Genomic DNA, 15,000 nt, shown 5'->3' with positions numbered 1-15,000 from the left:
CTGGGAGCTCAGGACCAGCATCTGGGATCCCAACACAGAGAGACACTCATTCACCCAGGATCTGAAGACCAGACTCACACACTTATTTTCAAACACCATATAGTTTTAGTCAGCTTCATCTTCTGTGTTTTGTTTTCTTTAATGTTTCAACTGTGACTAACCCGTGAAAAGATTTCAGAGAGAGAGAGAAAGAGAGAGAGAGAGAGAGAGAGAGAGAGAGAGAGAGAGAGAGAGAGAGAGAGAGAGAGAGAGAGAGAGAGAGAGAGAGAGAGACTCACATGCTAAAGACTGGATGATCTGGATATTCGTTACTGTTGATAGATAGAGAAAAATACATTAATAAATAAGTGGGATCCTTGTTTTCTCAAACTGTGAAATAAGGAATTAATCTTTGAGTTCTACATGTTTATCCACCTGCTGCAGATATCCTGACTACTTCCTGCCTGAAGATGTCATCCAGCCGCTCCTTCATTCTAGAGACAGATTCCTTCACAGCCTCCAAAGAGAAGCTTTGGTTGAAGGTCACGCTGGGTAAGTCTTTAGAGCGAGGAGAGTCTCTGATTGACAGGACATTCTACAGAGAGAAATACATAAATGGTGAGGCAGACCACCTGAATATTCAGACAGGTCTGTGTTCCCCCAAAGGCTGCAGACATGATGGGTGAATTCAGCTGGTTTAGTGTATATGCACTCATGTGTTCAGGTATTTGAATCACTTTACATTAAAATATTTAGAAATTATGCATTTTTCCTCTTTCAAACCCAGATGGATGCTTTATTTCAAATTCTGTCACCTTGAGGAAATGGATGTGATCCTCTGTGTGTGAAAGCTGCTCCAGTTCAGCATCTCTCCTCTTCAGCTCAGCAATCTCCTGCTCCAGTCGCTTCAGGAGTCCTTCAGCCCGACTCACCTCAGCCTTCTCCTGATCTCTGATCAGCTCTTTCACCTCAGAGCACCTTCTCTCAATGGAGCGGATCATCTCAGTGAAGATCCTCTCACTGTCCTCCACTGCTATCTGTGCAGAGCTCTGTTAGGAGACACACAAAGAGGAGGGGGACAGGAGACACACAGATATAAGTGAAGGAGTAAACTCACTCTGGTGTGACTGGCTCTTCTTGATCAAATGACCAAGGGTAAATCCTGCCAAACCATGTCTTTCTGTGGTGGTCTGTTTCATGTAGAGATGGCAGCATAATGGTGATGACATAAATAACAAGCTATGGCTGAGCCAACTGTTGTCTTATGTGGTCAGTTCTCACCTTGAGAGTCTTCACAGCCTTCCTCAGCTCCTGCAGCTCCTTCTCTCTCCCCTGGATTCTCTGCTGGAATCTCCTCTGGGTCTGCCCCAACTGCCTCTGTTTGAAAAACAGCTTCTTTTCATCGGTGGATTGTTTACAACAATGATGATCAAACACCACACATGGCAACTCAACATTTATAAGCAAAAACCTTTCAGTACATTTTATTCTTTTTAAAAGAGTAAGTGAACCATTGAAGTAGACGCTATCATCTTCAAGTGAAAATCAGGATAAAGTCATGTGCTAAGTTCAAGAGGAGCTCTGGTATTTAACAGCAAAAACACTTGGCAAAGCTGGCTCTCAACCTTTAGAACAGAACAGAACATTATTTTACGAGGTAAGAATATGTTCACTTTGAAGCCGACAGGTTAATGTTTCACTGTTTTTACTCAAAACTGGACCTTGCACCTAATAAACATTTCCTGATTCTTCCTTTCTCTAATGTGCAAAGATATTGCGGTAACAGCCAGACTTAAAGACAGATGAGATAATGCTCTTGTAGTTATAGTATTACATTTACAGTTAGTACAAAAGCCCTCATAGAAATGTCGGACACACATGTAGCTCCAGTACTGACCTGTTTGTCTGTCCGTTCTGCTGCAGCTGAGACTGTGTCATGGCCTTTATGTTCGTCCATCGTACACAGATAGCAGATCCAACTCTGATCGGTTCGACAAAATATTTCAAAAACCTTCTTGTGACGAGAGCAGATCCTCTCCTGTAGCTGGCCTGTGGCATCAATCACTGAGTGTTTTCTTCCTGGGTTCAGGTCATTGTGAGCTTTGAAGTGAGATTGACAGTAAGACAACAGACAATCCAGACAGGACTTCACAGCTTTGAGTTTTCTCCCAGTGCAGACGTCACACTCCACATCTCCAGGTCCAGCATAGCAGTGAGCAGGAACATCAGTTTGGATCCTGGTCTTCCTAAATTCCTCCACCATTTCAGCAATCAGAATGTTTCTACTGAGAACAGGTCTTGGTCTAAATGTCTGTCTGCACTGGGGGCAGCTGTAGATGCCTTTACCATCTTCCTGATCCCAGCAACCTTTAATACACCCAAGACAATAAGTGTGTCCACATGGAACAGTTACTGGATCCTTTAATAGATCCAGACAAACTGAACAAGTGAAAGAATCCTCTCTTTGGGTCGAAGCTTCCGCCATTTCTCAGAGCCACGATCACACACAGGGAGATAACAGTGTGAGAGTTCAGTTTCTGGTTCATGTGTTTTATTGTAAGGAGGAGTGGCAGAGATGAGGAGGAGTCATTCAGATTATTTGAGATTGTGCGTCTTTGTGAGTGTGTGTGGGTGAGTGAGAAAGAGAGAGAGAGAGAGAGTGAGAGAGGAAGAGGGAGAGAGAGAGAGAAACCCATGATGCCATATCCAGTCGGCACCTCACCTCCCCTCCCCTCTTCTCGTCCTATGACTCATATGGTCTCTACCACTGTAACTATGTCTGTCTGGTCCTGTATCAGCCCAGTGTCTTCATGATCTCTGATTCATATTGTCTCTACCACTGTAACTCTGTCTGTCTGATCCTGGATCAGCAAAGTGTCTTCATGATCTCTGATTCATATGGTCTCTACCACTGTAACTATGTCTGTGTGATCCTGGATCAGCCCAGTGTCTTCATGATCTCTGATTCATATGGTCTCTACCACTGTAACTCTGTCTGTCTGATTCATATGGTCTCTACCACTGTAACTCTGTCTGTCTGATTCATATGGTCTCTACCACTGTAACTATGTCTGTCTGATCCTGGATCAGCCCTGTGTCTTCATGATCTCTGATTCATATGGTCTCTACCACTGTAACTCTGTCTGATCCTCTGCTTGTGTAATCCCCAATGACCTGTACCCATCTCTCAGGGATACTTCTGAAGCACTTCAGAGTATTTTTCTGTAACTGCATTTCTGTGCAATAAAAACCTTTAATCTAATCTAATCCCTCGGATCAACTGTCCAGTAGCTGTCTCATTGTGACAGGTGTGTGTGTGTGTGTGTGTGTGTGTGTGTGTGTTTATGCTCAGAGCCTCGTCACCACACTCACATATACGTAGCTGTGGTGGAGAGTCAGTGTATCCCCACATATTCTTCACATATCTGGCACCTTTTTGGACACATTACACAGGATCTGATTTGCACAGTCAGGCGTTAATGTCAATGTATCTTTCAACCATTAAAATATGTTTTAGTTTGTGGTTTAACTAGCCCTATAAAGATGCTAATGCTATGTATGCTACCTGTAGCATTACAGCCTTCCTGTGATTAGCACAGTACACACGGTACACTATGAAGATGCTAATGCTATGTGTGCTACCTGTAGCATCTTAGCCTTCCTGTGATTAGCACAGTACACATGGTACACTATGAAGATGCTAATGCTATGTGTGCTACCTGTAGCATCTTAGCCTTCCTGTGATTAGCACAGTACACACGGTACACTAGGAAGATGCTATGCTATGTGTGCTACCTGTAGCAGCTTAGCCTTTCTGTGATCAGCACAGTACACATGGTACACTATGAACAACACACACTTTAGGACAGTCAAATATTTTATACTCAAAAGAAATGTACAACTAAGAACAGACTGCAGTCAGACAATATTATTATATACAGGTTTTTTTTATTTGGCAATAGTGTTATTCATATGCAGGTATTTTCTCAGAACAATTTTTCAGAATATAGTTCTTGTTTACAGTTTTTTACAATCGAATACACACTAAAATCAAATATGTAACACAATTATCAAAACCTTCACTCAAGGAGCAAAACAACGGCTCAGATCTGCACAACTAAAAGCACATTTAAACATCCCACTTTTTGCGAAACCATACACACAAGTGATTTGCAAAGCACTAAACACATTTTTTATGCTTTAGACAAAGACGTATATCAAGAGGTCACTTCCTTGCAATTCCAAAACACTGACTGCCAAATTACCACACCTGAGCCGGTCAAATAAACATAGCCATCAAGTGCCTAAACACATGATTGCTAAATTGTAGACACAACAAACAGGTTTACAGTAAGCACTATAGAAATGCAGCAGATGAGTAACTGTCATCTGTCTTCACACCAAAATGGAAGGAGTCAGAAGAAGAAGAGTGAGGGTGAGAGGGGGAATCCACAGAGGAGGAGAAGGAGGAAGAGGCCGAGGCCATGCCATGAGGCTGAGGTCAAGGTGGAAGTACAGGACGAGGAAGACCTGAAGCAGGAGGAAAATAGAAAAAGAAAACAAAATGTATCAAATAAACTTGATAGGAGGACAGGCCAATATTCACGCAAGAACAAAATAGAGAGATCATAAACATGCTTTTGGCAAATACGTAATGCTATCACACAAACACACACAAGGTATGTCTGTTCTGGTACTGGAACGACTCCAGCTCCGAGTTCTGACTTCAGAGGTAACTGGAACGTACCAACGGCAAGAGAATGGTTCTCCATCTGGTAAATAGAATGCACCAACGGCAAGAGGATTGTTCTCCATCAGGTAAATGGAACGTACCAATGCCAAGAGGATGGTTTTCCATCATGGAACGAGGTTTATTCTCTACAATGGTGTGCACCAAGGGGGAGAGCATGGTTTCACATGAGGATTCGTTGCTTAAAGTAAAACCACCATTTGTAGCCAATTTAGTGTTAACCAATGGCAGGTTTGGGACCAAAGTCCTTTCCAGCGTCAATCCAAAATGCCCCCCCCCCCCCCCCCCTGTCTTCAGCTGTGAGTGGACCGAGGTATAAGCAGACACAGAATAAACAAGAATGGGAGCATTCAGAGAATGCAAACCTCCGCCCAATGCTTGACCTTACATGACTCGTCTCTAAAAACAGGCCTCTCTGCTTGACCTTACATGACACTGGTCTCTAAAAACAGGCCTCTCTGCTTGACCTTACATGACACTGGTCTCTAAAAACAGGCCTCTCTGCTTGACCTTACATGTCACTGGTCTCTAAAAACAGGCCTCTCTGCTTGACCTTACATGACACTGGTCTCTAAAAACAGGCCTCTCTGCTTGACCTTACATGACACTGGTCTCTAATCACAGGCCTCTCTGCTTGACCTTATATGACACTGGTCTCTGCACAGAGGCCTCTCTGCTTGACCTTACATGTCACTGGTCTCTAAAAACAGGCCTCTCTGCTTGACCTTACATGACACTCGTCTCTAAAAACAGGCCTCTCTGCTTGACCTTACATGACACTCGTTTTTCCAAAAATGCTCCATGTTCATCACACCACTGTATTTCGAGAAGGTCCACAATGACTTTTCATTTTGCCCAGACAAGGGAATTTCAATACATTTAACAAAAATACCTACTATATACATCACTGACACACACACACACACACACACACACACACACACCAAGAAAAAGAGTATGTTCAATGCTAGTCTATAACTCTTTATTAATTTGTGCAGAAACATTTCATATCAAACTGGTCTCATTCCAATGGTATTAATAAAGAAAACAAGGAACACATTTCATTGGGGGTCAATTGTTGGAGGAATACATAATATTGTGGTTGTCATATAAAACCAGATATCAGAACATGTATGCAATAACAGAGGGACTAAACACTTGGGAGAGTGAGGTTATGCAACACAGAGCTCATCAAAACCTTTCACACACAATGACTAATGTCTGCTGTGGTGATACTGCATGTGTTACAGCAGAGGTCTAGAGGTACAGATATTGTAATAGCTGGGGTCCAGAGATGGGGGAATGGCTTCAGTCTGTTGTTGTCCCCAAGATCAAAGATTCTCAGGCCCAGCTGCTAGATCCTTACCTGTGAGTGATGTGTTAAATGATGTGATGTGTGAGATGTATGTGCGTTCAGCATCTAGAAATGTCAGTCACAGCAGCTTCACTTATGATCCAGAATCATAAAGACTAAACCCAGGGTAGAGTGTGTGAGTGAATGTGGTCTGGACTCTGTGCAGGAGGGTCATTGTGTCTGAGATGCTGTAGAAGGCCAGAGTTCCTGCCCTGTGATCCACATACACTCCTATTCTGGAGCTGGCCACTAGAGGGAGTGTAGTGTGTTTATTATTGTGATAGAAAGAGGAGCTGCTGCTGCTGAGGGCCAGACTCCAGGACTGATCATTACCTCCAAACACAATTTTTTTATTTCTGTTTTTATTTGCATTTTATTTATCATCCCAACTTTGGGTTGTAAATAAATTCTAAGTTTGGCCTCAGATGTGGTCTGCAGAGCATTGTAATCTTCCCAGACCACCACCACACCAGGGTGGTACACCTGCCAATATTTGGGGTCACCCCAGAGTCACAACAGCTTCACTGGTGATCTCATGTCTAATCCTAAACCCAGGGTAGAGAGGCTGGGTGAAGTCTGGATTCAGCATCTGTAGATGTCAGTCACAGCAGCTTCACTGATGATCCAGGACACAAAAAATCAAACCCAAACCCAGGGTAGAGTGTGTGAGTGAATGTGGTCTGGACTCTGTGCAGGAGGGTCATTGTGTCAGAGATGCTGTAGAAGGCCAGAGTTCCTGCCCTGTGATCCACATACACTCCTATTCTGGAGCTGGCCACTAGAGGGAGTGTAGTGCCTTTATTATTGTGACAGAAATAGGAGCTGCTACTGCTGAGGCCCAGTCTCCAGGACTGATCATTACATCCAAACACACACTCACCACCCCCTCCTCTCCTGCTGATGCTTTTATATGAGACTGATATAGAAACAAACCCTCCACTCCACTCAACCTCCCAGTAGCAGCGTCCAGACACGCCCTCTCTACACAGCACCTGCTCCCACTCATCAAATCTCTCTGGATGATCAGGATATGACTGGAGCCCATCTCTCATCTCCACCCTCCTGTTCCCCTCAGACAGACAGAGGTTTCTGTGTGCTGTGATTGGATCCAGTGTGAAGTGACAGGAGTCTGATGGAGGAGAAGACAGGACAAACTTAGGTCTTTATATGTGTTAGGTGTGTGTGTGTGTGTGTGTGGGGGATGAGATTTTTTCTGTGAGGGAATGTGTCACATATAAGTGAGATTTGTTTTTGTGTGTGTGATTCTGTATATGTTTGCGCAGTTGTACATGTGTGAATGTCTGTATTCAAACGTGAGTGTGGTTTTGCCTGAGTGTGTGTGTGTGTGTGTGTGTGTGTGTGTGTGTGTGTATGTGTGAATGAGAGTGTGTGTGTATGCATGTTTGTAAATGGAGTTTTTTTTATATATGTGAGTGTGTAAACGTTCCAGTGGCTGTTTATTCAAAAGCAGGGAGGATCTGTTCTCTACTTACCCTTCTAATAGTTACCCTACGAGGACACAGTATACCCACTAAGCTGTTCTACACACACACACACTGTATACCCACTAAGCTGTTCTACACACACACACACACACACACACACACACACTCTATACCCACTACACTGTTCTACACACACACACACTGTATACCGACTAAGCTGTTCTACACACACACACACACACACACACTGTATACCCACTAAGCTGTTCTACACACACACACACTCACACACACACACACACACACACGCACTGTATACCCACTAAGCTGTTCTACACACACACACACAGTATACCCACTAAGCTGTTCTACACACACACACACACACACACACACACACACACACACACACACACACACACTGTGTACCCACTAAGCTGTTCTACACACACACACACACACACACTCTGTATACCCACACAGCTGTTCTACACACACACACACAGTATACCCACTAAGCTGTTCTACACATACATACACACACACACTGTATACCCACTAAGCTGTTCTACACACATGCACACAGTATACCCACTAAGCTGTTCTACACACACGCACACAGTATACCCACTAAGCTGTTCTACACACACATACATACACACACACACACTGTGTACCCACTAAGTTATTCTTTAATACTTGAATGCTCTCTCCTCACCTTTTCCAATATCCATTTTGTATGTATCATGTACATACCATGTTATGTTGGAATGTATTGTGTACATTTACCACATGTATGCTAGCATGCTCATCCTGATACGTGTATGATTTAATCTGCCATGGATCTGATTGTCCCCCCTCCCCTTTTGTCACAAGCCCCTCCCATTCACACCCCTTATGCCAGAAGCCACTCCCATTACCCTCCCCTTCTGCAACAAGCACCTCCCCGTCTCCCCCTCCCCGTCTGCCACAAGCCCCTCCCATATCCCCATCCCATTCTGCCACAAGCCCCTCCCCTTATCCCCTTCCCCTTTTACCCCCTTCTGCCACAAGCCCCTCCCCTTCTCCTCCCCCTGCCACAAGCCCCTCCCCCTGCCAGTCCTCCTCTCCCAGAAGCTGCTTAAGTTTCCTTCCTGATTAACAGGGAGTTTTTTCCCCTGTGGCCATTGTGCTTTCTTTGAGGGGTTCAGGTCCTGGACTCTGTTAAGCGTGTTGAGACAATAATGTCGTTTACGCACTATATAAATACAATTTAATTGTGTGTTTGTGTGTGTGTGTGTGTGTGTGTGTGTGTGTGTGTGTGTGTGTGTGTGTGTGTGTGTGTGTGTGTGTGTGTGTGTGTGTGTGTGTGTGTGTGTGTGTGTCGCTGTGTGTGATGTTATGCATGTTTACATGAATGTTTGAGTTTGTATGTGGGTTTGCTAATTTGATCATGATTCTATGCACGTGAGTGTATCCCAGTGTGTGCATGTGTGTGTGTGTGTGTGTGTGTGATAGCTTGCATGTCCTTATGTCCAACTTACACTGTGAGAACTCCTCTCTGGTCACTGGCTCAGGTAAAACAGCCTGGACTTTAGACACTGAGAGAGAAAACATCACATTACAGCCCATCAAACTGAGAGAGAAGGGAATTCATAAAAAGATTCATAATTTCATTATCTCAATTAGACCAAGATTTCTACAATCATTTTCACTAGTGCTGTCAGTTTAATGCGTTATTAACGGCGTTAACGCAAACCCATTTTAACAACGTTAAAACGCGATTAACGCGATGTAAAAAAAAAAAATTAATTATTATTATTATTTTTTTTTTTTAGATTAACGTTATTTTGCCCTCCCAAACGTTGTAGTAGGCTTACGTCACGTTTGAGTGAATTATGAGCGCGATACAGCGAAATGGATGATAAAAAGCTTCTGAATAGAAAGTTTACCTTTAAAAGTTGTGTTGTGCAAAAGAAGCGAGCTTCACTGTTGTCTGAAAATGTCAACAGGCAGCTGGCAGCAAAAAATATTAAGCCATGGTTTAACTGCACTATAGGCTGAGTCCATGTTTATCTTAAATGTGCACTTTATAATTTTATTTTGTACCGCCCTGTTTGGCAATATTGTTTTTCAATAAAATAAAACATTGCTTAAAGCAAGCCAATCCACTTTTCCATGTTGATAACAGCATTAAAATAAAATAAAAATGATGGAAAAAAAATTATTGAAGGGGCATTTAGAATAGATACAATTTGTGATCGCGATTAATTTTGATTCATTTAATCGCGATTAATTTTGTGTTAACTATGACAAAAATTTGATTAATCGCGATTAAATATTTTAATCGTTTGACAGCACTAATTTTCACACTTGTGTCAATACCATGTCCACTTTTCAAAATACTAAACACATTCACAAGTGAGCTAGACTTTGGATACTTTTCATTGCTTTGATACAAAATGTATTCAATGGCCACTTCTTCTGAAATTCATGGATACCTGTCTCAGTCAATGTCTGTACAACTAAAGCCATTTTGCAGACATTTAGATTCTCTGCTCAGAACAGTTCACTTCAAAACTGGATGACATTTTGATCATTGTTGATGGAAAGATGCAGTATTCATCAGACAAATGAATACACTTGAAGTAAGACAGATTATTCTCATAGTTTGCAGAAATTATGTTCAGTTTTATGCTTTATTTTGTTTGTTTGCAGCCTTGTTACCAACCAAAAGGGGTACAGAACAGCATTTGCATTGAATTGAGCCAGTGTGATGTAGTTGTGACTGAAGACATTTTCTCTTTACAGTTTTTTACAATTACAAACAATTTGAAGCATTGCAAAATGCATATGTTATGTGTTGCTGTATCCTCTATTTTTACATAGCTTAGTGTTGCATTGCTAACTACATATTGTAATACCAAAAATAATAGTCAAATATGAAATTCAGCTCTATGCTTCAAGACAACTCTATGCTAAATGTTCTGTGGTAAACTAATAGTAATGACTTACTTGATGGTGGCAGCTTCTCATTACTGTGTGTTCTTCTGACTGGAAGCTCAGGATCAGCATCTAGGACAGACTCACATTCTAAAGACTTGATGATCTGGATATTCGTTACTGTTGAGAGATACAGAATACAACATTAATAAATAAGTGGGATCCTTGTTTTCTCAAACTGTGAAATAAGGAATTCATCTTTGAGTTCTACATGTTTATCCACCTGCTGCAGATATCCTGACTACTTCCTGCCTGAAGATGTCATCCAGCTGCACCTTCAGTCCAGAGACAGATTTCTTCACAGCCTCCAAAGAGAAGCTTTGGTTGAAGGTCACGCTGGGTAAGTCTTTAGAGCGAGGAGAGTCTCTGATTGACAGGACATTCTACAGAGAGAAATACATATATGGTGAGGCAGACCACCTGAATATTCAGCCAGGTCTGTGTTTCCCCAAAGGCTGCAGACATGATGGGTGAATTCAGTTGGTTTAGTGTATATGCACTCATGTGTTTAGGTATTTGAATTACTTTACATTAAAATATTTTGAAATTATGCAGTTTTCCTCTTTCAAACCCACATGGATGCTTTATTTCAAATGTTGTCACCTTGAGGAAATGGATGTGATCCTCTGTGTGTGAAAGCTGCTCCAGTTCAGCATCTCTCCTCTTCAGCTCAGCAATCTCCTGCTCCAGTCGCTTCAGGAGTCCTTCAGCCCGACTCACCTCAGCCTTCTCCTTAGCTCTGATCAGCTCTTTCACCTCATAGCGCCTTCTCTCAATGGAGTGGATTATCTCAGTGAAGATCCTCTCACTGTCCTCCACTGCTGTCTGTGCAGAGCTCTGTTAGGAGACACACAAAGAGGAGGGGGACAGGAGACACACAGAGATAAGTGAAGGAGCAAACTCACTCTGCTGTGACTGGCTCTTCTTGATCAAATGACCAAGGGTAAATCCTGCCAAACCATGTCTTTCTGTGATGGTCTGTTTCATGTAGAGATGGCAGCATAACGGTGATGACACAAATAACAAGCTATGGCTGAGCCAGTCTTATGTGGTCAGTACTCACCTTGAGAGTCTCCACAGCCTTCCTCAGCTCCTGCAGCTCCTTCTCTCTCTCCTGGATTCTCTGCTGGAATCTCCTCTGGGTCTGCCCCAACTGCCTCTGGTTAAAAAACAGCTTCTTTTCATTGGTGGATTGTTTACAACAATGATGATCAAACACCACACATGGCAACTCAACATTTATAAGCAAAAACCTTTAAGTACATTTTATTCTTTTTAAAAGATTAAGTGAACCATTAAAGTAGACGCTATCATCTTCAAGTGAAAAAAAAGATAAAGCCACTGGTATTTAACAGCAAAAACACTTGGCAAAGCTCTCGACCTTTAGAACAGAACAGAACATTATTTTACGAGGTAAGAATATGTTCACTTTGAAGCCCACAGGTTAATGTTTCACTGGACCTTGCACCTAATAAACATTATTCCTTTCTCTAATGTGCAAAGTCATTGTAGAAACTGCCGTACTTAAAGACTGGTGAGATAGTTTTCTTTTAGTTATAGTATTACATTCACAGTTACTACGTATAAGAGCCCTCATAGAAATGTCGGACACACATGTAACTCCAGTACTGACCTGTTTGTCTGTCCGTTCTGCTGCAGCTGAGACTGTTTCATGGCCTTTATGTTTGGACATCTTACACAGATAGCAGATAAAACTCTGATCGGTTCGACAAAATATTTCAAAAACCTTTTTATGATGAGAGCAGATCCTCTCCTGTAGCTGGCCTGTGGCATCAATGACTGAGTGTTTTCTTCCGGGGTTCAGGTCATTGTGAGCTTTGAAGTGAGATTGACAGTAAGACAACAGACAATCCAGACAGGACTTCACAGCTTTGAGTTTTCTCCCAGTGCAGACGTCACACTCCACATCCCCAGGTCCAGCATAGCAGTGAGCAGGAACATCAGTTTGGATCCTGGTCTTCCTAAATTCCTCCACCATTTCAGCAATCAGAATGTTTCTACTGAGAACAGGTCTTGGTCTAAATGTCTGTCTGCACTGGGGGCAGCTGTAGATGCCTTTACCATCTTCCTGATCCCAGCAACCTTTAATACAGCCAAGACAATAAGTGTGTCCACATGGAACAGTAACTGGATCCTTTAGTAGATCAAGACAAACTGAACAAGTGAAAGAATCCTCTCTTTGGGTCGAAGCTTCCGCCATTTGTCAGGGCCACGATCACACACAGGGAGATAACAGTGTGAGAGTTCAGTTCCTGGTTCATGTGTTTTATTGTAAGGAGGAGTGGCAGAGATGTTGTTGCCACACTGTTGAGGAGGAGTCAGTCAGATTGTTTGAGATTGTGCGTCTTTGTGAGTGTGTGTGTGGGTGAGTGAGAAAGACAGAGAGAGGAAGAGGGAGGGAGGGAGGGAGAGAGAGAGAAAGGTGGAGGGAGAGAGAGAGGGAGTGTATAGCTGGTATACCTGAAGAATCAACCCAGTGCTTGGTGTGACATGGTGTTCATGAGAGAACTTCATCTGCAGTGGGCCTGAGAACTGGCTGTTTGGATGTGCAATTGTGTCTTAAAATCATTTAGCAGTTTTAATTTGAAATAGTGAGGCATTGACACCAACACACAGTAAAAACAGCATCATTCCCCATCTCTATAGTGAGGCATTGACACCAACACACAGTAGAAACAGCATCATTCCCCATCTCTATAGTGAGGCATTGACACCAACACACAGTAGAAACAGCATCATTCCCCATTTTACAGTGAGGCATTGACACCAACACACAGTAGAAACAGCATCATTCCCCATCTCTATAGTGAGGCATTGACACCAACACACAGTAGAAACAGCATCATTCCCCATCTCTATAGTGAGGCATTGACACCAACACACAGTAGAAACAGCATCATTCCCCATCTCTATAGTGAGGCATTGACACCAACACACAGTAGAAACAGCATCATTCCCCATCTCTATAGTGAGGCATTGACACCAACACACAGTAGAAACAGCATCATTCCCCATCTCTATAGTGAGGCATTGACACCAACACACAGTAGAAACAGCATCATTCCCCATCTCTATAGTGAGGCATTGACACCAACACACAGTAGAAACAGCATCATTCCCCATCTCTATAGTGAGGCATTGACACCAACACACAGTAGAAACAGCATCATTCCCCATCTCTATAGTGAGGCATTGACACCAACACACAGTAGAAACAGCATCATTCCCCATCTCTATAGTGAGGCATTGACACCAACACACAGTAGAAACAGCATCATTCCCCATCTCTATAGTGTTTCAACAGGAAGGAAGAGAGGAAGAGGAGGAGAAGGAAGAGGAGGGGGAGGAAGAGGAGAAGTAGGAAGAGGAGGATGAGGAGGAAGAGGAAGAGGAGGAGTAATTGTAATAGATATTGTAATAGCTGGGGTCCAGAGATGGGGGAATGGCTTCAGTCTGTTGTTGTTCCCAAGATCAGAGATTCTCAGGCCCAGCTGTTAGATCAGTGTAGGTGGTCACACTATAGACTACATTACTCTACAGACTTCATTACCCAGAGTTCCCTTATCTCTTCAATTCCCTTATCTACTCTTCTCATGCTCTGTATGGTCACGGCAAAGGTGATAAAAAGAATGACGCGTTTTCCCCATAAACAGCGGCAAGCCTCAAATTCAGTCTCTCTGCATTGGTCTTTCATCGAACTACCATTCAAAATAGAGATACCAAACCCGCTAAAGAATTCTTCTTCAGGACAAAGGACGACACGACGAATCATAGCCTTCAGAACTTCTGATCAAAGTTCCAAACTATTTGAAATCGTTTAGTTGCAACCTGAGTTTATATCGATAGTACTATATACTGCAGCCCAGCAGTTTTGTTTGAATACGAGCGAGGCGACCGGCTCCCTTCTCATCCATTCAACGTCGACGAACATCCATTCATCTCCTTCTCCACTGACGACCTCCAGGCCGTCCGAGGGCTTCATCTGACGAGAAGAAGCAGAAGGCCCAGGGACATTCCACGAAGCCTGTTCTCCGCGCTGCTCAACGGAAACCCGGCAGAAAACATCTTGGTCGCTATGCAAGAGCGATCGAAGTAAGGCTAAATATCTGGGCAGAATTTAGTTTTATATGCATGTTTTAATCTATGTGAGAAGTATTGTTATTTTGTTTCATTGAGATTTAAATGCAATCTTAAATTCACAATCTACACGGTCTTTGACCGTTTATAATTTTGCTTGGTTCTATTGCTTTTAATTAGATAGTGCACGCACGTCTCTCTCTCTCTCTCTCTCTCTCTGCCTAACTTCCTTTTTGCATCACCACCTGAACACACACACACGCACATCGTGATTTCAGTGTTGTGGAATATCTTGTGTTAAATTAAGGCCTAGCTTAGATTTAGTCCTTAAGACAAGAAATTCCTTTGTTAAACATTATTTACTCTGCGCCCCTTCCCCCAACGAAGTTGGC

The 15,000-nt window shown here is 42.8% G+C and overlaps 1 protein-coding gene across 1 annotated transcript in view; it reads right to left on the bottom strand.

Moving 5' to 3' along the window:
• Positions 1-12,731, bottom strand: part of LOC308360941 (uncharacterized protein) — a gene marked incomplete at both ends in the record, with an annotated part of 16,448 nt that extends 3,717 nt beyond the window's left edge. The window contains 14 exons of the mRNA XM_080833120.1: positions 1-21; positions 279-311; positions 415-574; positions 795-1,028; positions 1,261-1,356; positions 1,877-2,466; positions 4,813-4,910; positions 6,690-7,212; positions 9,052-9,108; positions 10,523-10,630; positions 10,734-10,893; positions 11,114-11,347; positions 11,574-11,669; positions 12,144-12,731. The exon at positions 1-21 is cut by the window's left edge and continues 39 nt beyond it. Of these exons, the coding sequence (XP_080689246.1) occupies positions 1-21; positions 279-311; positions 415-574; positions 795-1,028; positions 1,261-1,356; positions 1,877-2,466; positions 4,813-4,910; positions 6,690-7,212; positions 9,052-9,108; positions 10,523-10,630; positions 10,734-10,893; positions 11,114-11,347; positions 11,574-11,669; positions 12,144-12,731 (2,998 nt within the window). The remainder of the gene's footprint in view (positions 22-278; positions 312-414; positions 575-794; positions 1,029-1,260; positions 1,357-1,876; positions 2,467-4,812; positions 4,911-6,689; positions 7,213-9,051; positions 9,109-10,522; positions 10,631-10,733; positions 10,894-11,113; positions 11,348-11,573; positions 11,670-12,143) is intronic.
• Positions 12,732-15,000: the final 2,269 nt, after the last annotated feature.

The sequence above is a fragment of the Sprattus sprattus genome (genome assembly GCF_963457725.1).
Source record: "Sprattus sprattus genome assembly, chromosome: 2".
Classification (NCBI taxonomy): Eukaryota; Metazoa; Chordata; class Actinopteri; order Clupeiformes; family Clupeidae; genus Sprattus; species Sprattus sprattus.
The sequence above is the reverse complement of the archived record's forward strand: the minus strand, read 5'-3'. Positions and strand labels throughout refer to the sequence as shown.